Consider the following 24366-nt stretch of genomic DNA (forward strand, 5'->3'; position numbering starts at 1 on the left):
CATGCTACACAACGTGCCTTTAGAATCAAAAGCGCTATATCTTGTAATGGGGATTAATCAATCTCTTGGCTTAAAAATTGAAATTACAGCTGCAAAAACAACAAAGAGAGCTTTCAGTGAAAGCCACCGCTCTATAAACTCCCCTTCCTTAGCTGGGAGTAGCACAGTACAGTAGATAAGTATAATATACAGTGAATACGCCCTGTGTGTGAGGCACCTGGTAGGGTTATAATGCAGCCCTCGTACTACGGTGCACACACATGCAAAGCCTTCACCTGTGGATACAAGGAGTGTTACTGCACTGGACAAGATTCAGCACCAGTGACAGTGGACAGGGCTTGTGATGTGCCAAGATGCACTCCTGCTTGATATACAGTCTACATGATTACAGAGGAGCCAAGTTTGGTAAAATTCGATTCGACTGCGTCGCCAAAAGTCCACTTCGTCACGACGGCACATTTTATATTAAGTAGTGGGTGCAATAACAGGGAGCGGAGATTGCGCTGCTCCCTGTCATTGTACCCCTCAGATGTTCATACATGATCACGGCTTCTGATTTACATAAAAGAGTGTAAAAAAATAAAAAAAAAAACGTATCTGATCCATTTGCTTGCTACAGGCCGGCCGCCACCATCTTGCTTGAAGGTCTGGTGCCAAATCTCGCACGGCACGAGATGATGTCATTACGTCGTCCAGCATGGTGACATCATACGTCACCACGCACTGGATTGTGGCCAAAATCTTCCAGCAAGATAGCGGAAGCCGGCCCATCACAAGCAAATGGAGCAGGTAAGAATTTTTTATATTTTTTTAACACTATTTCAGGTTAAATCGATTCGCTACCGCGAAGCATGGGGAAAGTCGGCTTCGCGGCCAATCGAATTTATCCTGAAATTCAGATCTATATATGATAATGGATCAGCATCATAATCAGAAAAGTAGCACTGACAATGAACGGTAGCGGCAGTTTCCGCATAATTGTGGATCGGATCCGGACCCAAAGTGCGGACATCTGAATGGAGCCTTATGGTGAAGTCCTTTCTAAGGGGGCATGTCCTTTCTGCTGTAGATCTTTCCCTGTAACTGTCACAGCTTCTAACAGAAGATATGGCTGGTGACAGTTGAACATTTAAACTGAGCATAGAGTCCGATCCAGGTACTGGTTTAAAAAAAGGTGGCACAACCCCTTTAAGTTAAGAATCACAGGGCTAGATAAAATGTAACAGGAGTTCTGATTAATTTATTTTTATTCTTTTGAAGAGTTACCTTTTTATTTTGCAGGTTAACAGGCTGAAATGGATGGACAGTAGTGTTGAGTAGGGATGAGCGAACCCGAACTGTATAGTTCGGGTTCGTACCGAATTTTGGGGTGTCCGTGACACGGACCCGAACATTTTCGTAAAAGTCCGGGTTCGGGTTCGGTGTTTTCTTGGCGCTTTTTGAAAGGCTGCAAAGCAGCCAATCAACAAGCGTCATACTACTTGCCCCAAGAGGCCATCACAGCCTTGCCTACTATTGGCATGGCTGTGATTGGCCAGTGCAGCATGTGACCCAGCCTCTATATAAGCTTGGGTCACGTAGCGCTGCACGTCACTCTGCTGATTCAAGCATAGGGAGAGGTTGCAGCTGCGACGTTAGGGCGAGATTAGGCAGATTAACTCCTCCAAAAGACTTCATTCTGTGATCGATCTGCAGCTGTGGATCATTGAAGTGCTATTATTGACTTGCTCACTTTTTTGAGGCTGCCCAGAGCGTTTTTAGATCACTTTTTTTCTGGGGTGATCGGCAGCCATTTTGTGACTTGTGGTGCGCCAGCACGAGCTATCACCAAGTGTATTTAACCATCGATAGTGTGGTTATTTTGTGCTATATCCTACATCAGGTGCAGGCTGAGCCTGTTTCACCCAAGTGCATTTAACCATCAACAGTCTGATTATTTTTTGGCCATATACTACATCAGCTGCAGGCTGAGCCTGTGTCACCCAAGTGCATTTAACCAACAGTCTGGTTATTTTTTGGCCATATATTACATCAGGGGCAAGTTGAGCCTGTCACCCAGCGCCTAAAAAATAGACCTGACATTTCTATTCAACCAAATCTGCACAGTTTTAGCTGGTCAAGTTATTTGTAGTGACCGTAAAAGCAGACTGTTTGTTCTGGGTTGAAAAAGCATTCCCAAATTTGCCATTCTGAAAATAACTAGTTTGTGGTATTTGAGGCCTACTTGAAATCTATCCCAAAAATAAAATCTTACATTGAAGTTATTGATAGTGTCATTCAGAAAAACCTAAGACACACGCTAGCGTGCTGATAGAAGTGTCATTCTGTGATTAAACCTATAACTGTCACACAGCGCAAAAAAAAACAGGTCTCACATCTCTATTCAACCAAATCTGCACAGTTTTAGCTGGTCAAGTTATTTGTAGTGACCGTCAAAGCAGACTTTTTGTTCTGGGTTGAAAAAGCATTCCCAAATTTGCCATTCTGAAAATAACTAGTTTGTGGTATTTCAGGCCTACTTGAAATCTATCCCAAAAAGAAAATCTTACATTGAAGTTATTGATAGTGTCATTCAGAAAAACCTAAGACACACGCTAGCGTGCTGATAGAAGTGTCATTCTGTGATTAAACCTATAACTGTCACACAGCGCAAAAAAAAACAGGTCTCACATCTCTATTCAACCAAATCTGCACAGTTTTAGCTGGTCAAGTTATTTGTAGTGACCGTCAAAGCAGACTTTTTGTTCTGGGTTGAAAAAGCATTCCAAAATTTGCCATTCTGAAAATAACTAGTTTGTGGTATTTGAGGCCTACTTGAAATCTATCCCAAAAAGAAAATCTTACATTGAAGTTATTGATAGTGTCATTCAGAAAAACCTAAGACACACGCTAGCGTGCTGATAGAAGTGTCATTCTGTGATTAAACCTATAACTGTCACCCAGCGCAAAAAAAAACAGGTCTCACATCTCTATTCAACCAAATCTGCACAGTTTTAGCTGGTCAAGTTATTTGTAGTGACCGTCAAAGCAGACTTTTTGTTCTGGGTTGAAAAAGCATTCCCAAATTTGCCATTCTCAAAATTGTGGTGAACGGGAACAATAAGGAAAACATCTAATAAGGGACGCGGATGTGGACATGGTCGTGGTGGTGTTAGTGGACCCTCTGGTGCTGGGAGAGGACGTGGCCGTTCTGCCACAGCCACACGTCCTAGTGAACCAACTACCTCAGGTCCCAGTAGCCAGCAGAATTTACAGCGATATTTGGTGGGGCCCAATGCCGTTCTAAGGATGGTAAGGCCTGAGCAGGTACAGGCATTAGTCAATTGGGTGGCCGACAGTGGATCCAGCACGTTCACATTATCTCCCACCCTGTCTTCTGCAGAAAGCGCACAGATGGCGCATGAAAACCAAGCCCATCGGTCTGTCACATCACCCCCATGCATATCTGGGAAACTGTCTGAGCCTCAAGTTATGCAGCAGTCTCTTATGCTGTTTGAAGACTCTGCTGCCAGGGTTTCCCAAGGGCATCCACCTAGCCCTTCCCCAGGGGTGGAAGAGATAGAATGCACTAACGCACAACCACTTATTTTTCCTGATGATGAGGACATGGGAATACCACCTCAGCACGTCTCTGATGATGACGAAACACAGGTGCCAACTGCTGCGTCTTTCTGCAGTGTGCAGACTGAACAGGAGGTCAGGGATCAAGACTGGGTGGAAGACGATGCAGGGGACGATGAGGTCCTAGGCCCCACATGGAATGAAGGTCGTGCCACTGACTTTCACAGTTCGGAGGAAGAGGCAGTGGTGAGACCGAGCCAACAGCGTAGCAAAAGAGGGAGCAGTGGGCAAAATCAGAACACCCGGCCGAAGAGACTCCGCCTGCTACTGACCGCCGCCATCTGGGACCGAGCACCCCAAAGGCAGCTTCAAGGAGTTCCCTGGCATGGCACTTCTTCAAACAATGTGCTGACGACAAGACCCGAGTGGTTTGCACGCTGTGCCATCAGAGCCTGAAGCGAGGCATTAACGTTCTGAACCTTAGCACAACCTGCATGACCAGGCACCTGCATGCAAAGCATGAACTGCAGTGGAGTAAACACCTTAAAAACAAGGAAGTCACTCAGGCTCCCCCTGCTACCTCTTCTGCTGCTGCCGCCTCGGCCTCTTCTGTTGCTGCCGCCGCCGCGGCCTCTTCCTCTGCCTCTGGAGGAACGTTGGGACCTGCCGCCCAGCAAACATGGGATGTACCACCAACACCACCACCTGCGTCACCAAGCATCTCAACCATGTCACACGGCAGCGTTCAGCTCTCCATCTCACAAACATTTGAGAGAAAGCGTAAATTCCCACCTAGCCACCCTCGATCCCTGGCCCTGAATGCCAGCATTTCTAAACTACTGGCCTATGAAATGCTGTCATTTAGGCTGGTGGACACACACAGCTTCAAACAGCTCATGTCACTTGCTGTCCCACAGCCGTGCCTTCCCTGCACAAACAAGTGTCCGATAAAATCAAGTGTGCACTGCGCAACGCCATCTGTGGCAAGGTCCACCTAACCACAGATACGTGGACCAGTAAACACGGCCAGGGACGCAATATCTCCCTAACTGCACACTGGGTAAATGTAGTGGCGGCTGGGCCCCAGGCGGAGAGCTGTTTGGCGCACGTCCTTCCGCCGCCAAGGATCGCAGGGCAACATTCTTTGCCTCCTGTCTCCTCCTTCTCCTACTCAGCTTCCTCCTCCTCTTCTTCCACCTGCTCATCCAGTCAGCCACACACCTTCACCACCAACTTCAGCACAGCACGGGGTAAACGTCAGCAGGCCATTCTGAAACTCATATGTTTGGGGGACAGGCCCCACACCGCACAGGAGTTGTGGCGGGGTATAGAACAACAGACCGACGAGTGGTTGCTGCCGGTGAGCCTCAAGCCCGGCCTGGTGGTGTGCGATAATGGGCGAAATCTCGTTGCAGCTCTGGGACTAGCCGGTTTGACGCACATCCCTTGCCTGGCGCATGTGCTGAATTTGGTGGTGCAGAAGTTCATTCGCAACTACCCCGACATGTCAGAGCTGCTGCATAAAGTGCGGGCCGTCTGTTCGCGCTTCCGGCGTTCACACCCTGCCGCTGCTCGCCTGTCTGCGCTACAGCGTAACTTCGGCCTTCCCGCTCACCGCCTCATATGCGATGTGCCCACCAGGTGGAACTCCACCTTGCATATGCTGGACAGACTGTGCGAGCAGCAGCAGGCCATAGTGGAGTTTCAGCTGCAGCACGCACGGGTCAGTCGCACTGCGGATCAGATCCACTTCACCACCAATGACTGGGCCTCCATGCGAGACCTGTGTGCCCTGTTGCGCTGTTTCGAGTACTCCACCAACATGGCCAGTGGCGATGACGCCGTTATCAGCGTTACAATACCACTTCTATGTCTCCTTGAGAAAACACTTAGGGCGATGATGGAAGAGTAGGTGGCCCAGGAGGAAGAGGAGGAAGAGGGGTCATTTTTAGCACTTTCAGGCCAGTCTCTTAGAAGTGACTCAGAGGGAGTTTTTTTGCAACACCAGAGGCCAGGAACAAATGTGGCCAGACAGTGCCCACTACTGGAGGACGAGGAGGACGAGGATGAGGAGGAGGTGGAGGAGGATGAGGATGAAGCATGTTCACAGCGGGGTGGCACCCAAAGCAGCTCGGGCCCATCACTGGTGCATGGCTGGGGGGAAACACAGGACGATGACGATACGCCTCCCACAGAGGACAGCTTGTCCTTACCTCTGGGCAGCCTGGCACACATGAGCGACTACATGCTGCAGTGCCTGCGCAACGACAGCAGAGTTGCCCACATTTTAACGTGTGCGGAATACTGGGTTGCCACCCTGCTGGATCCCCGGTACAAAGACAATGTGCCCACCTTACTTCCTACACTGGAGCGTGATAGGAAGATGCGCGAGTACAAGCGCACATTGGTAGACGCGCTACTGAGAGCATTCCCAAATGTCACAGGGGAACCAGTGGAAGCCCAAGGCGAAGGCAGAGGAGGAGCAAGAGGTCGCCAACGCAGCTGTGTCACGGCCAGCTCCTCTGAGGGCAGGGTTAGCATGGCAGAGATGTGGAAAAGTTTTGTCACCACGCCACAGCTAACTGCACCACCACCTGATACGGAACGTGTTAGCAGGAGGCAACATTTCACTAACATGGTGGAACAGTACCTGTGCACACCCCTCCACGTACTGACTGATGGTTCGGCCCCATTCAACTTCTGGGTCTCCAAATTGTCCACGTGGCCAGAGCTAGCCTTTTATGCCTTGGAGGTGCTGGCCTGCCCGGCGGCCAGCGTTTTGTCTGAACGTGTATTCAGCACGGCAGGGGGCGTCATTACAGACAAACGCAGCCGCCTGTCTACAGCCAATGTGGACAAGCTGACGTTCATAAAAATGAACCAGGCATGGATCCCACAGGACCTGTCCATCCCTTGTGCAGATTAGATATTAACTACCTCCCCTTAACAATATATTATTCTACTCCAGGGCACTTCCTCATTCAATACTATTTTTAATTTCATTTTACCATTATATTGCGGGGCAACCCAAAGTTGAATGAACCTCTCCTCTGTCTGGGTGCCGGGGCCTAAATGTGTGACAGTGGCCTGTTCCAGTGGTGGGTGACGTGAAGCCTGATTCTCTGCTATGACATGAATACAGATTCTGCGCTGACATAAGGCCAGATTCTCTGTTACGGGACCTCTCTCCTCTGCCTGGGTCTAAATGTGTGACAGTGGCCTGTTCCAGTGGTGGGTGACGTGAAGCCTGATTCTCTGCTATGACATGAAGACAGATTCTGTGCTGACATAAGGCCAGATTCTCTGTTACGGGACCTCTCTCCTCTGCCTGGGTGCCTGGGCCTAAATGTGTGACAGTGGCCTGTTCCAGTGGTGGGTGACGTGAAGCCTGATTCTCTGCTATGACATGAAGACAGATTCTGCGCTGACATAAGGCCAGATTCTCTGTTACGGGACCGCTCTCCTCTGTCTGGGTGCCGGGGCCTAAATGTGTGACAGTGGCCTGTTCCAGTGGTGGGTTACGTGAAGCCTGATTCTCTGCTATGACATGAAGACAGATTCTGCGCTGACATAAGGCCAGATTCTCTGTTACGGGACCGCTCTCCTCTGTCTGGGTGCCGGGGCCTAAATGTGTGACAGTGGCCTGTTCCAGTGGTGGGTGACGTGAAGCCTGATTCTCTGCTATGACATGAAGACATATTCTGTGCTGACATCAGGCCAGATTCTCTATTACGGGACCTCTCTCCTCTGCCTGGGCCTAAATGTGTGACAGTGGCCTGTTCCAGTGGTGGGTGACGTGAAGCCTGATTCTCTGCTATGACATGAAGACTGATTCTGCGCTGACATGAAGCCAGATTCTTTGCTATGGCATGAAGAGACTGATTCTCTGCTGACGTGAAGCCAGATTCTCTGCTATGGGACCTCTGTCCAATTGATATTGGTTCATTTTTATTTTTTTAATTTTAATTTTAATTCATTTCCCTATCCACATTTGTTTGCAGGGGATTTACCTACATGTTGCTGCCTTTTGCAGCCCTCTAGCTCTTTCCTGGACTGTTTTACAGCCTTTTTAGTGCCCAAAAGTTCGGGTCCCCATTGACTTCAATGGGGTTCGGGTTCGGGACGAAGTTCGGATCCCGAACCCGAACATTTCCGGGAAGTTCGGCCGAACTTCTCGAACCCGAACATCCAGGTGTTCGCTCAACTCTAGTGTTGAGCGAACTTGTGTTTTAAGTTCAGCGTCTAAAGTTCGGTTTATCGAAGAATCGCGTTATGGATTCTAAATTCCGTTATGGTCCGTGGTAGCGGAATCCATAACGCGATTCTTCGATAACCCGAACTTTAGACGCCGAACTTAAAACACAAGTTCGCTCAACACTAATGGACAGTTGTCTTTTTTCAGCCTTATAAACTATTTTACTATTTTATATGACTAAATATTAGCCAAAAACTGAAATACTATTAAGACTTTATAAAATGAAAGCAGTGCACAGATTAAAGCTGTAAAATAAAAATAAAACAAATAAAATTTTATTCCAAAGTGGTACACTTTTCAAGATTCTGTGAATTTTTCATCATTAAGGTACACAAACCCATAAATATGTCCGTCAAGGGCTGCCTGCTGGGCACCAATTACGTTTTATTGTTTAGTTCACACATCTGCTGTTTTGTGCATAATATTTCTGGGTCAGCTAATCGAAAAATCAAAGGTTTCCCAACACTTTACGTTCTGTGCACTGGGCCTTTAAAACACGTGAAATATTTATTTCCACTGAGAGTCACTTAACCCCATGTGCCCCCTCTCATTCCTATTAGAATGGAAAATGACTAGGCAAAAAAAAGAAAAGAAAAATAATCAATATGGAGATTGTCTAAGTGTTTAATACCGCTGACCTCAGAATAGGTCATTTGTATCTGATTGGTGACGTCGCGTTCATCGGTCACATGGCCCATGCGTAGCAAAGTCCAATTCAAGTGAATGGGGTGGGGTTGCAATACCAAGTAGAGCCGCTATCCAATTGATGGCGCTGTGCTTGGTGAGCTGCAAGGACTACTGATTGCGGTGTGTGTTGGGATCGTACTCCTACCGCTCACATACTGATGAATAGCGTTGATGCTTCATCCGTAGTCGCTTCGTTCAAAACTTTGGAATAATACTGTACAGAGATCCGTCTCTGTACGGTATTAGAATGTATGGGCTCTGATGAGCCGAAGTTAGTTATTTGCGAAGTTGCACCTGACTTCGTTGAATAACTTTGGTAGTTGATTTTTTAAGTAGAAAACCCCTTTAAAATGTCTGTGGTACATGTTGTCCGCTGTGGGCATCCTCCATTGTATGCAATTTTGCTGGGGATGGCTGTTAGCAACGGACCACATGTGCAGGATTTGATCCCACAGTTAGAAATGCGCAATAGCATATGGGGTTTTGAGCATTTTGTGCCTTCTAAGACCACTTTATTCTGTTATTCTGTCTGTACATGAACGTCTGGAGGTGTGGCAACTCCAGGTTTAAATGTGCCTTGATTTTTATCTATGGGTAACATTCAGGTGCACCTGTGCGGCCTGCGTCACATGAGTCACTCACAGCCTCCTCCCTCCTCCCATTGTATGTGTGATTTCACGTTTGAGGTAACTGGGAGTTATTTGCTGTGTGTCGGACCTCTGCCCCTGTAATTGCCTATATAGCACAGGTAGGTTAGCGTTAGGTTCCTTGCCACTTTAATATACCTTGACGGGGTGCACGGGCTCCTGGATGTTCTTGATATAAGAATATATTGGCGAAAGACAGTCTCATTTTAATATCTGTGTGAGGGTTTAGCCATATATTGTCAAATGCATTTACCAGTGTAGTGCACCATTTTTTGTGAATTTATAGAAAACCACTTTAAAACTTTGAACGTATGGGCTCCGATGAGCCGAAGTGAGTTATTTGCGAAGTCACGCGTGACTTCGTTAAATAACTTCGGTAGTTGATTTTTAAAGTGGAAAACAACTTTTAAACTTGGAAACGATCTCGGCTTCGGTTCCGACTAGTATCTCAGAACTGAAGCCCTGAATAATTAACTTCGGCTCATCGGAGCCAATACATTCTAATACTGTACGGAGACGAATATCCATACAGTATTATTCCTTAGTCTTGAACGAAGCGACTTCGGATGAAGCATCCGAAGCTCGCTTCGCTCAACAAAATTCATGACCTATGCTGAGGAGACAACCTCTTAAAAATTAACCTATAATAGTAACTGCCCAAAACACATTTCATGGTTCCCATCGTTAGATGCTTATTATACATCTAAAAATGATGTGGACTAGCTTACATCCCACAAAATATCTGAAATATTTCTGGAACTTGATTATTGCCTACGATTGCCAGTACACATGTCATACAGACTGGCCTACAGCGCAAGGTATGACAACTTTACAAGTGCTGTATTTGTATAAAAAGTTGCAGGTCCTACATACACTACGTGACAACAGTTGCATTATATGCACAAATATATACCCATATTTTTGGACTATAAGACGTATCTGACCACAAGATTTCCCCCAGGTTTAGGCAAAAGAAAACTAGAAAATTTATAGTTTTTACATATTAAAACTTCCCTTGTAGTTTATTAAAGTGGAAGGGTCAATGCCACTAACTTTACTAGTCTAACGTTGAGGGGGTAATAGTTTACAGTGACCCTGTTAATCCTAGTGTGTCATCTTTTCACCACTGAACAAACAGCAATGGCGCATGTGCTCACATGATAGTAATAGCAATAAGTTACAGTGTACAGTACAATACAGTACCCACTGTGTAGTCCTCTTCTTCTTACTGGTCTGATTCCTCCCACTGGTGACATCATCAAAGGTCCTTGCGTTACATTAAATCAGTACGTTCAAGTGTTTCCCTGCTGCTCCGGGAACTTCAGCATGGTGAGGGAGGTGTTCCTCACAGTCCTCTCTCTGAACTGAATGAAGGCTCACCCTCCTCTTCTGTCTGCACTGATCACACATATCGTTGTCGGGCAGAGAGAAGTGTGCAGACGCAGAGTTCTTTCAATGATCCGGCAAAGTGTTGTATGAGCGCTCTGCAGGATCATTAGGGAAGCAGTCAGGGAGTTCTGGCACTGCTGGAGCACCCTGACTACAGACTATAAGACGCTGACACTTAAGCAAGACTTTTTCCTACTAAAAAAGTGAGTCTTATGGTCCAAAGAAATACTGTACTTACGCATCTCATATACATTTTCCAAGACTAAAATGAAATTTTATCATACTAATAACAACAGAAAAAAAAGAAACTTTAGCCTTAGGCCTCTTTCGGCCGACAGGAAACTCATCTGTGTTCTGGTCTGAGTTTTAAAACAGACTGCACATAGGTGGCGTACAAGTTTGGTCTGTTTTTCCCACCATTCATGGGAATGAATAAGTCTTGCAGGAAAAACACATTTTTCTCATCACGGACATCATGTTCACATAGGGTCCGTTTTCATTTCGGCTGCTGTCCGTTGTGAACAGCAACTGGACAAAAACATCTAAAATCTAAACCTATGCTCCCATGAACATACGAGGGGTTAGGGTGTTGCCTTTATTCTCACCTCCTCCATTATGAATGTAGCGGCATTAGGCTCTGTTCACACTCATGTCCTCACTACTGTTTATAACGTAGAGTCCTGTGCCTTTCGAGAGCTACAATACATCACAGCCAATTAGAAACAAAACAATTTTACTTTAGACGGCAGTAGATGCATTACCCCGTGTCAAAAAGGAACCATTTTATAAGAACTAGCGGACTTACCTGAGAAGACCTCAGTCAGCAAAGCTTCACTCAGACCAGAAGAGCCAGAAGTGCTGCTGCCATAAGACCAACTTTGACAAATAACTTGCAGAAGAAGGGTTTGAGCTCTAGTTGCTTGAATGGTCAGGTTAGGGAGCTCAAAAATGTATTCATTCAAGGGAACGTGAGTGCGTTTTGTCCTGGAGAAGGAAGAAAAATATATGTGAATTCAAATGCGGACCTTGATTTATTCATAGAGCTGTCAATTAAAGGGGTTATCCCATGAGTAATGTAAAAAATGAAAATCAGACATCACATAGTACATGGCAATCTCTTTCTACCAAACTTAGAACCAGCCCTGTATCTCACATGGGTCCAGAGATCTCCCCTTACATTGCTGCAATTGCTCTGCTAGATTTATTTCAAGCTGGCCGCTCAGGGGACGTGTCCTGTCTGCAGCAGCTGGTGGCAGTTTAAGGATAGAACTGAGCATGTATGTCAACCTCAGTGAGCTGGACAAAGAATTTAGAAAAAAGGAAAACAGCAGGTGGCGCTGTGCAGATAGATTTCAGTAAATAGCCAAGTGGCTATACAAATTTTTAATATACATCCAATTACAAAAGTATTCAGATCCAGGTGCTGGTTTGAAATATATAATATTTTTGTAGGGCAACCTTTTTAATGAATAGTGCACATGAAACCGCCATATAAAAAAAGCTAAAAAGGGAACATAAACCATGCACTTGTAATATGATCCTAATACCATAGCTACTCCAGGTTGCACTGTCAGTATGTACACACGTGGCAGATTTGTTGCAGAAATGTCTGACACTGAATATTAGGGATGAACGAATCGACTTCGGATGAAACATCCAAAGTCAATTTGCATAATAATTCCTTCTAATACTGTTAGGAGCAGAAGCTCTGTACAATATTGAAAAGTATTGGCTCCGATGAGCCAAAGTTATTGCGAGAATTTGCGCAATAACTTCCTAATATAATTTGTACTGAAAAAAACATTTCCCGAACTTGGGTTGGGTGGTACCTTGGAACTGAACCAGAGTTCGGGAAATGTTTTTTTTACAGTAGAAATTAATTTATGAAGTTATTGCGCGAAGCAATAACTTCGGCTAGTCGGAGCCAATAGCTCCTGCTCCGTACAGTATTAGAACGAAGTTTTATGCAAATCGACTGCGGATGTTTCATCCGAAGTCGATTCGCTCATCCCTACTGAATATCATACTATATATGAACCTGTTTCTGCGGCACTTGAGAACTATGGAACAGCTGCAGAAAATGCTGCAACAAACCTGGATCTGAACATAATTTAAAGGGAACCTGTCACCGGGATTTTGTGTATAGAGCTGAGGACATGGGTTGCTAGATGGCCGCTAGCACATCCGCAATACCCAGTCCCCATAGCTCTGTGTGCTTTTATTGTGTAAAAAAAACTATTTGATACATATGCAAATTAACCTGAGATGAGTCCTATACGTGAGATGCGTCAGGGACAGGACTCATCTCAGATTAATTTGCATATGTATCAAATCGTGTTTTTTTTTTACACAATAAAAGCACACAGAGCTATGGGGACTGGGTATTGCGGATGTGCTAGCGGCCATCTAGCAACCCATGTCCTCAGCTCTATACACAAAATCCCGGTGACAGGTTCCCTTTAAGGGGTTTCCAAGAGTTGTGCACTTTAGATAACGCTATGGACACATTACATATTATACCATAAAACCCAATGTAAACCCTATTTACAATTCTGAGGCTGTTTCACTCTCATCCCCCATCCCCCAGTGCACTCCCATTCCATATCTGGGTTGAAGATATAAAAGATATTTCCATCAGCACCACAGACCGCCGGCCTGCCAGACGAGGAGTGTAACAGTTGCTTGGCAGAAGTGTGAATGACGCTATCTGCCGTCATTACATTTATCGATTGTGCCGCTGATGATTTTTATGGCAGCACAATCAATTGAGATTAACAACAATCATTACTTTTATCATTTATCCTTGACCTTCTCTGTCATCGTTACAACAATCGCACATAAATAAATTAATTATGATAAGGTTTCTCCAGTGTAAACAGGTCTTCTGAATCCAGGCTAGTCCCTAGTTTTGGGAGGAGTTTTCCTCTAGGCTACATGCACACGAAGGCTGTTTGTTTCAGTGTCCGTTCCGTTTTTTTTTGCGGATAGGATGCAGACCCATTCAATTCAATGGGTGCGCAAAAAATGCGGACAGCACACCGTGTGCTGTCCGCATCAGTATGTCCGTTCCGTAGCCCCGCAAAAAAAAATAGAACATGTCCTATTCTTGTCAGTTTTAGGCATTGTTACGATGGATCCGCAAAAAATAAAATAAAAACGGATGGCATACGGACCGCAATATGCATACGGTAGTGTGTATGTAGCCTTAGGCAACCTAGCTAATTTGACAAATACTGGGTAAAAAACGAGAGCGACAATCATTTCTGATGTTCTCTATTTCAAAAAAGCTGATGAGCAAGGGACAAAGAAAAACCCTTATATACAGTTGCAAGAAAAAGTATGTGAACCCTTTGGAATGATATGGATTTCTACACAAATTGGTCATAAAATGTGATCTGATCTTCATCTAAGTCACAACAATAGACAATCAGAGTCTGCTTAAACTAATAACACACAAAGAATTAAATGTTACCATGTTTTTATTGAATACACCATGTAAACATTCACAGTGCAGGTGGAAAAAGTATGTGAACCCCTAGACTAATTACATCTCCAAGAGCTAATTGGAGTGAGGTGTCAACCAACTGGAGTCCAATCAATGAGATGAGATTGGAGGTGTTGGTTACAGCTGCCCTGCCCTATAAAAAACACACACCAGTTCTGGGTTTGCCTTTCACAAGAAGCATTGCCTGATGTGAATGATGCCTTGCACAAAAGAGCTCTCAGAAGACCTACGATTAAGAATTGTTGACTTCCATAAAGCTGGAAAGGGTTATAAAAGTATCTTCAAAAGCCTTGCTGTTCATCAGTCCACAGAAGGACAAATTGTCTATAAATGGAGAAAGTTCAGCACTGCTGCTACTCTCCCTAGGAGTTGCCGTCCTGTAAAGATGACTGCAAGAGCACAGTGCAGACTGCTCAATGGGGTGAAGAAGAATCCTAGAGTGTCAGCTAAAGACTTACAAAAGTCTCTTGCATATGCTAACATCCCTGTTAGCGAATCTACGATACGTAAAACACTAAACAAGAATGGGAGGATTTCATGGGAAGATACCACAGAGGAAGCCACTGCTGTCCAAAAAAAATTTATGCATGTTTACAGTTTGAACAAGAGCACCTGGATGTTCCACAGCAGTACTGGCAAAATATTCTGTGGACAGATGAAACCAAAGTTGAGTTGTTTGGAAGAAACACACAACACTATGTGTGGAGAAAAAGAGGCACAGCACACCAACATCAAAACCTCATCCCAACTGTTAAGTATGGTGGTGGGGGCATCATGGTTTGGGGCTGCTTTGCTGCGTCAGGGCCTGGCCGGATTGCTATCATGGAAGCCTGGCTATGAGCTGAGCGCTGCGATTGGCCAGCGCTACAGCATAGGAGAAAGAGACGCCGGCAGGTTCCCCTGGGTGGAGCCTAACTATGACTATACCGGAGGCTATAACCGGAGAACGGAGCGGCGCCCAGGTATAACAGTAAGTGCAAGGGGATCCCTGGGCGCCGCTCTACACGTCTGTATAGTTAGTTTAGATGCTTTCTTCTGGTGAAAGGTCCTCTTTAAGTTCTGCAAAATGTCTTGATAAACTTGGGAATTCAGTTTTCCTTTTTCCGCCTGCACTGTGAATGTTTACATGGTGTGTTCAATAAAAACATGGCAACATTTAATTCTTTGTGTGTTATTAGTTTAGGCAGACTGTGATTGTCTATTTTTGTGACTTCGATGAAGTTCAGATCACATTTTATGACCAATTTGTGCAGAAATCCATATCATTCCAAAGGGTTCACATACTTTTTCTTGCAACTGTAACCTGACCCGGCTTTACTTTAAAGGGGTTGTCCCATGAAAAATATTCTACAGATTTCAAACCACCTGGATCTGAATACTTTTGTAATTACATGTAACTATAGTATAGTCATTTTAGTATAGTCACTGAGATATTCAATAGAATGTATCTGTATGGCGCCACCTGCTGTTAGCTTTTTTCCTTATAGCTCTGTCCATCTTGCTGAGGTGGATGAACCATGCTCAGCTCTATCCTTCAACTGCCTCCTGAACTATGGTACGGAGATATCTGCAGCAGAAAGGACATACACCCTGTAGGGATCGTCTCTTATTTGGGGGTCATTCTCACAGAATTACCTTCATCACCACTGGGTTTCAGGTCCAAACAGTGCGATTTATTTGACACTCTTCATACACAGCATGGCATAAAACAAAAGCCTGCCCGTCTGGGCTCTACCTAAACATAATAAACATCGTATCCCTAACTCGGCTATACAATAGCGTTCACACATGGAACCAGCTGCAGCTTACCCCAGACATACAGTCCACCAGCCCTCAGGCTGTAACAAATGCAGTACCTTTGGAGGGGGTTGTGGTCTAGCAGTCCTCCCGACTCTGAACTTTCAATGCTTGTTCCCGGGTGTCGCCGAGACCCCCAAAGTCCAGGCTATTGCATAGCCTCGTGGCCCCTCAGCCTTGCCTAGCTGAGACCACACTGACAGAGCCTCACCAGGCCTCTGTCTGCACTCTCTCCAGAGTGAGACACACCCAATTCCAGCAACCAGATTAAATGGAATCCCTGGACGTGAGCATGCCCTAAGTCCCGGACTGGAGCATGGGGAACAGGCACCCACCCAGCAAATTGCCTGTTCCCAGTAAAAGCCCGCCCCGGACTAGCTGTAAACAGCTATTCTAACTATATTGGTGTCCACCAGCTAACTTAGTGGCCACCTATCTAGAGGCCTTTATTCCACCAAGGCCGGGCACCTTTGTGACACGCTCCCGGTGTAAACAACACCCCTTTTATCATGCTTCCCCAGGACTTTACTGCACACATCAATGTTCACATTGCCACAACCCTTAAGCTTCCACCTTGAAATAAATTATTATTATTATTATTATTATTATTATTAAAGCACCATTTATTCCATAGCGCTGCTGTACATATGATAAGCGGAGCACATACATAATGCAGATAATTACAATAAACATGAACAAGATGAGTTACAAACTGATACAGAAGAAGAGAGGGCCCTGCCCACAAGGGCTTACAATCTGCAATAAATCTAGCAGAGCAATGATAGGGGAGATCTCTGAGTCCATGTGAGGTGCAGGGCTGGTTCTAGATGGTCATGTACTATATGATGTCTGATTCTCATTTTTCACATTACTCATGGGATAGCCTCTTTAAAAGGGCATTCTGCAGAGCAGGGATCAGTAACCTCCAGCATCCCAGGTGTATTGAAACTACAACTCCCAGAGTGCTCCATTCACTTCTATGCAAATTGGCATTACAGCCAAGCATATTTGCATGCTGGGAGTTGTAGTTTCACAGCAGCTGGAGAGGCAAAGGTTGCTGCTCCCTGCTGTAGAGGCTCGGTGAGTCCCAAGCACGGCTTCATCTCCTATTATTCCACATCTGAGTTTCTCAGCCATTCGGTAGGAAGTAAGGTCAAGGAAGCTGGTGACCTGCTGGCGCAGGTCCCTTTCCCGTCACTTACAATGATGCTAAGGAGTTTGCTTTACAATTCGTTCTTGGCAGAAATTTGTGTAAAGGACTCGGTTTCGTCCTCTGAGAGACAAACATCTGTAGACTTGATACTAAGCTATACACCAAAGACATCACTAACTTACTACAATACAACAGTCAGTCTCCAGATGTCAGGAAAACAATGGACGCACAATGCGGAATTGTACACAAGCCATCTTCAAATCTGTCCCATTTGGAGTAAAAAAACAGCCCTTTCACCATTGCCCTGCAGCAAAATGGACATCGTTTGTGAGAACCACAAGCACATCTAAGTATGTATTTTGCGATCCGCAAAATACAGATACCGGCCGTGTGCATCCTGAAATTTCCAAGGGATTTGCTGTCAAAATGCCAATTCCTGTCTGCAAAATGGACAAGAATATGACGTGCTCCCTTGTTTTTTAAATGAATGGGTCCAATGAACAAAAAATTCAGAAGAACAATATGGTCGTGTGCATGAGGATTAGGGATCAGGTACATGACCGTTGGTGTTTTGCAGTCTGCAGATTGCGGATCCGAAAAACACGGATACCAGCCGTATTCCGCGTTTCAAAAGCTGGCCCCGAATACTGTCGAACAGACCTAACCTTGTCCATAATGTGGACATGTATTTTTTTTCTTTTGCAGAACAGACACGCAGACACGGAAAGCACAAGGAGTAATTTCCAGTTTTTTTGCAGCCCCATTGAAGTGAATGGTTCTGCATACGGGCTGAAGAAAAAAAATTGGAACAAACACCGACAGTTCGTGTGCATGAGACCTAAAAGCGAATGTCCTCTACCTTACCTGCCCACCGGTTGTGCGGTACAACAGCTCAGCTTCATTCACTACAATGGAGCTGAGCTACAAAACCAGACACAACCGCGAGCAAGTGCGGTGCTTTTTTTGGCAGAAGGCAGTCATGTTTTTCTAATCCTGTACAACCCCTTTAATGGGTTGTATGTTTGAAGAACACAGTTTTTTTTTTGGTCTGAGGACCGCATTGTCACATTGCACTATTTCAAGGAGCCACAAAGAAAAGAAGTCAATCAGCGCTCATTTGCATTGGCCTATTACACGGGCGGATGCAAAGTGAATGGTGAGGAATGATCACTACCGCGGTCGTTCCTCCCTCATTCAGTTCTATTGATTATCGGCAGCACATTCCTGATTACACAGGGAGATTTTCATCCGGATAAAATATGAAAATCAGTTGACAAATGAGTGACTGCTCGTTTATCGGCTGATCAGCGGCACAATTATACAGGTCAGTTATTAGGAATGTGCGTCCCTATGAACACTTGTTCCCAGTAATTGGCCCTAATATCGGGCACTGTAATAGAGCTTAAAGGGGTTGTGTCCCTTCAGCAAATGGCATTTATCATGTAGACAAGGAGATTACAAAGCACTTACTAATGTATTGTGATTGTCCATATTGCCTCCTTTGCTGGCTGGATTCATTTTCCATTACATTATACACTGCTTGTTTACATGGTTACGACCACCCTGCAATCCAGCAGTGGTGGCCGTGCTTGTACACTATATGAAATAGCGCCGACCTCACTGGTGGCCGGGACTGTTGGAAAGCACATGGGCTGGTTCTTTTTCCTGCAGTGTGCAAACACGACCACTGCTGCTGGATTACAGGATGGTCGTAAACATGGAAACAAGCAGTGTATAATGTGATGGAAAAATGAATCCAGCCAGCCAGCCAGCCATATGCTGAAGTGACACAGCCCCTTTAAAGGGATTTTCCAGTCAAAATTATATTTTTAACAAGTGCCCGCAGCACAGCCCTGAAACAGAAAAGTTATACTTACATGCTTCCCCTTTGGCACTCTGCACTGCCCCCACTGTCTCCATTTTACGGTCCCTGCGCTCTTTACATCTGGCTGGCTGTGGGCAGTCACATCTACTGCACATGTACTGCTGAAGCCACTCATTGGATGCAGAAATCCATGTGACTATGCCCACAGACAGTCAGATGTAATCAGCACAGGACCTGGAAGATGGAGACAGTGGGAGTAGCAGGAAGAGGGATAGTATGAATCTTCTGTTTCAGGGTTCATCTGAGGAGGCTCGGCCTAGTCACCACCTGCCATTGGCTGCTCCCTCCGACACCGGATGTTTTAATCCACGCACGGGGAGGAGCAGCGGCAGTGCTGGGTCCAGGAGCGGCGCAGGGAGCCAGGTAAGTAGAATCAGTGTAAGGGGCACGCCATATGGGGGAGAATTAGTTAGATTTGGATAACCCCTTTAATGCTGTAGAGATAGGATTATAATTAGAGATGAGCGAACTTCTGTTTTAAGTTCGGCGTCTAAAGTTCGGCTTCCGGTTAGCGGAGGATCCCGATATGGATTCCGAATTCCGTTGTGGTCCGTGGTAGCGGAATCAATAATGGCCATTATTGATTCCGCTACCACGGACCACAACGGAATTCGGAATCCATATCGGGATCCTCCGCTAACCGGAAGCCGAACTTTAGACGCCGAACTTAAAACAGAAGTTCGCTCATCTCTAATTATAATACATTTCAGTGAGGAAATACACCCAAAAGTGATTTTCTGAAATACCATAAAGAATTGTGAATAGTTAATTAAAAACTCATGAAACGTGGTCTGTTTTACACTGTTCACCAGAACACACACAATGAGCTCAAATGTTATGCTCACTTTTCAGCTTTGCTGTGTAGGCTGAGACAAAATGAGAAGAGTCATCTCAAAGAATATAATAAATGACTGAGTAGGCTTCTAAAGGCCTAGCAGGATAGCACCACACTCGCTGCCGCACTCTCTATACAGGGAATACAGGAACGAAGTATACATCCTGAATTCGACTGCTTCAATGGAAGTAAAGAACAAACCCACTATTTCTCTAATCAATGAACCTAAAATCTCCTTTACACTAGTTTTATACACATCTGCTAGGAGTAGATAAAGAGAAAATACTGTAACCACAGGTTCTTTGATTATTTGTTAGTACCATACACAAACCAAGCAAGATCGCTGTAAAATTACAGCATACAAATGAAAGGTAACTTAAGGTGCAAAACACGTTCTAATCTAAAAGCCTTGTAAACAAAAATATATATCCCTGAAGTGCAATAAAGCATATGTAGTTAATTAAAAACTGTAAAGATATGTGAAATCCAAAATCAAATATTTTCTTATAGCGGATTTCAATAACCTCCAAGGAAATAAAGCAGCGAGGACTTCTGTTTTCTTTTTCCAGTGTTATTGTAAAGGAGAAGGAAAGCCAGGCACTACATTAGAAGTCGGATCATGTGCGCAGCAAATGCCTCCAATAAATGTTTCATTAATTGGGAACGACTACAGATAAAAGAAAACAGAATAGACGGGGCCGGCTTCATTTCAGGACGTACATGTAAATATTACTCTGAGAAAAAGTAATTAAGCCACCAGTGGAACACACCTGTTCATTCCAACGAGTATTACTTAATGAATTAATTCTCTACAGTAAAAGAATACAACTCTCCAGGCACCTACACCCACAGGGAGCTGATTATTGGGCCACCGAGCCCTCACAGGCATCTGAACAGCTTGGTTGTCGGAAATCACAAGGTTACTAGTATAGGACAGCTATATTATAGTGTAGCCCTAATTAAAGGGGTACTCAAATAAACAAAGGCTATGACCAGGAAAGGGGTTTTCCCATCTCAGACAGTGGGGGCATATTGCTAGGATATGCCCCCATAGTCTGATAGGTGCGGGTCCCACCTCTGGGACCTGCACTTACACTGAGAACGCTTGGTGGTGGCAGGACCCAGGGAAACCAGGGGTCCTCCAGCCACCACCTTCCCCGCTCCGTTCATGGTGTAGGGGCGGGTCCCAGAGGTGGGACCAGCACCTATCAACCAATGGGGGCATATCCCCGATTGCCTCAGATTGGAATACCCCTTTAAAAGGAATTTGTCACCAGTGGCTTCCCTATCTAAATGTCTGCACACATCGCTGTACTTCACAAGATTAAAACGCTGTTTTTCTTTTGTTGATCCGAGGCGCTGTTCCTGAGCTATGTTACATAATATGCAAATTAGGTATTTGCATAAAATAAATAAATAAATTGCACACTTATATCGCGCTACTAGACATTAGCATCCAACTGTCCCCAATGGAGCTCACAATCTAAGGGCCCTATCAGTATGTCTTTAGGGTGTGGGAGGAAACCGGAGAACCTGGAGGAAACCCACACAAACACAGGGAGAACATACAAACTCCATGCAGATGTTGTCCTTGGTCGGATTCGAACCTAGGACCCCAATGCTGCAAGGCACCAGTGCTAACCACAATAAAAGCGTCACCGTTGCTCTTGTTGCACCCAAGATCCACTCATTTCTGTGGCCAGCCCCCCTTACTGCTTTGCCAATGCCTGGTCCTGTCAATCAAAGCGGCCACGTAAACATCCTGCTAGGATGGAGTGATACTGAGAACAGGTGGAGGAAAGTGCCGACATGAAAAGGTATAAACGGCAAAAATATGGGATACTCTGGGCAGAATAAAAAAAATGGAATTATGGAATCAGAGAACACCTTCAAGTTTGCTGCATTTATGTAAATTGTAAAGTTAATGATTATTGCAACTGTAGTTATACTTAAAGGGGTTGTCTCAATTCAGCAAGTGAAATTTATTATGTAGATAAATACAAGGCACTTACTAATGTATTGTTATTGTCCATATTGCCTCCTTTGCTGACTGGATTCATTTTTCCATCACATTATACACTGCTCATATCCAACGGCCACAACCATCCTGCAGTGGTGGTCATGCTTGTGCCCTATAGAAAAAAGTAGCACCCTTCCCAGTCCGCTGCAGCAGTGGTCTTAAAGGGGTTAACCAGTATCTAAAACAGGCCCCCCCCCCCCCCGTGGGATTATACTTACCCTGCGCTGCTCCTGGTCCCCGTACCGCTGCTGCTTCTCCCTGTATACGGATGAAAACATCCGGTGTCGGGGGGGGGGGGGGGAAGCAGCCAATGGCAGACGGGGACAGGGACGAGCCTCCCTAGCACTGCAGATGACGTTAGGGAGGCTCGTCCCCATTCCCGCCTGCCATTGGCTGCTCTCCCATGACACCGGAAGTTTTCATCCGTGTACAGGGAAAAGCAGCAGTGGCGGTGCGGGGACCAGGAGCGGGGTAAGTATATTCCCACGGAGGAGCCCGCACATGTGGGTGCTGTTTTAGATACTGGATAACCCCTTTAACCTCTGGATGTTAGCCGTGTATAATGTGATGGTACAATGAATCAAGCCAGCAAAGGAGGCAATATGGACAATCACAACACATTAGTAAGTGCCTTGTATTAACTTTCTCTACAAAATAAATTTCATTTACTGAAGTGAGACAACCCCTTTAATGATATGGTGGTCACACAACGAGGTAATCAACTTCAGAAGTATCAAGTATAAAGTATTAATTATTTTATGCACATGCATGGAGCAAAGGTGTAGGTTATACCAGGAATATAAAATATAAAGGGTATGTATAAAGCGATTATTCCTAGTCTATTTTATAATAAAGTCTTTTGGATGTTCGTATCAAATTTTTGAAAGATTCCAATAATAACTTAAATACCGACGGTAAACTGTACAAAACCGCAGATGTCCTTAAGATGAAATCATTGGTGACTTATGTAAACGTGCCTCATTGTGACCCCACAGAGTAATAATCTATACATATAAACCGTTCCACTGGGTAATGTCCTTTAGCACTTTCCTGAGACCTTTTTCCCTTTTTCCCATGGTTTGCTAACACTCAGTGCCAGGAAAGAGGACTATGCAGGGTGGTACTTTCAGTCTTCTGAATAATTTCACATACTATGTATGAGAACTCTTTCAAATGGAGCCCAGGCCGTGCAGCGCACGCCTACATAGGAACACGCCGTCCTGCAAGGTTATTTCTGTGCTTTAATAGATTGGGCATATGATGTGGAATGACTGAATGGAAGTGGTGCATCCAAAGTAAGAAGTTATATCTATATGTATCGATTTATATCTACAGTAACTTCCAAAAGGACTAAACAAAGAACTTAGTAAATTATGAGAACCATCAAACTGTAATTGTAAAAATTCTTACAGCCCTATTGTACTATGCATTGTGTATTCAGAATGCTATTATTTTCCCTTATAACCATGTTATAAGGGAAAATAATAATGATCGGGTCCCGAACCCGATCGTCACCTAGCAACCGTGCGTGAAAATTGCACCGCATTCGCACTTGCTTGCGATTTTCACGCAACCTCATTCATTTCTATGGGGCCTGCGTTACGTGTAAAAACGCACAAAGAGGAGCATGCTGCGATTTTCACGCAATGCACAAGTGATGCGTGAAAATCACCGCTCATGTGCACAGCCCCATAGAAATGAATGTGTCGGTATTCAGTGCGGGTGCAATGCGTTCACCTCACGCATTGCACCCGCGTGGAAATCTCGCCCGTGTGAAAGGGGCCTAACAGAGCAACACTAATTGTAATTTCCCCCCTTTCAATTAGGCATGACACCCCAACATTAGGTCACCAGAAACCTAGATCCCGCTGCATCCATATTTCAACACTTTTCTGTACCTTGGAGCAAATGAAATGGAGAATTTGTTCTATATGAAAATTCATGACTACTGTTACTATTGACCATTACTTGACTACAGTCACCACACAGATGGTATTTTCAAGTAATTATCTGTCACTGTTCAGTTTTTATTATTTTACTTCTCCAGAAATTCTCAACTTACAGCACATTTATTTTCTGCAGCTCTGTGTAAGCAACATGTTCATTCAGTTGCTGCTAGAGTACATGTCGATCAGCACTCATTTACGGTCATTTTTATGTCACAAATATCAGGAGGGGTTTTAACAAATGATTGTTTGTGCGATCATTTATTCCCCCCCGTCATACGGATAAGGATACATTATAGTTGTCGGCAGCACATCCAGTACTAACGCGAACATAAATGATATGATCAAAGACAACAGTCCGTTTTATCAACTGACTGGGCAATCATCAGGAACAAACGGCCATTCGGCAGATCATCATCACCCCGGTATAAGGACCTGAAAGCTGGTATGGCCCGATAAAGCCTTCATGTGCTGCCATTTCGTGTGCCATTGAGTGCTCTAAGTACAGAAAATTTAAAGAGGGCCTATCGCCAATCTAAAAAAAAAAAAGGGAGATTTTTACATATTCTAGTTGGCTATGCTTACCCGAGCATGGCATACTTTAACTTATGAATATGTGTCCCCCTGTTCTGCAATAATGTCCCCCGAGATTTCTAGCACCACACTTGCCAATCTGAAGTGACTAG

At 44.8% G+C, this 24366-nt stretch overlaps 1 protein-coding gene across 5 annotated transcripts in view; it reads right to left on the bottom strand.

Moving 5' to 3' along the window:
* VPS13B (vacuolar protein sorting 13 homolog B) overlaps positions 1-24366 on the bottom strand; it is a 1020896-nt gene that overhangs the window by 786879 nt on the left and 209651 nt on the right. For all 5 annotated transcript variants that reach the window (XM_040432419.1, XM_040432415.1, XM_040432418.1 and 2 more), the window contains exon 17: positions 11345-11523. In XM_040432419.1, the coding sequence (XP_040288353.1) occupies positions 11345-11523 (179 nt within the window). The remainder of the gene's footprint in view (positions 1-11344; positions 11524-24366) is intronic.

The sequence above is a fragment of the Bufo bufo genome, chromosome 5 (genome assembly GCF_905171765.1).
Source record: "Bufo bufo chromosome 5, aBufBuf1.1, whole genome shotgun sequence".
Classification (NCBI taxonomy): domain Eukaryota; kingdom Metazoa; phylum Chordata; class Amphibia; order Anura; family Bufonidae; genus Bufo; species Bufo bufo.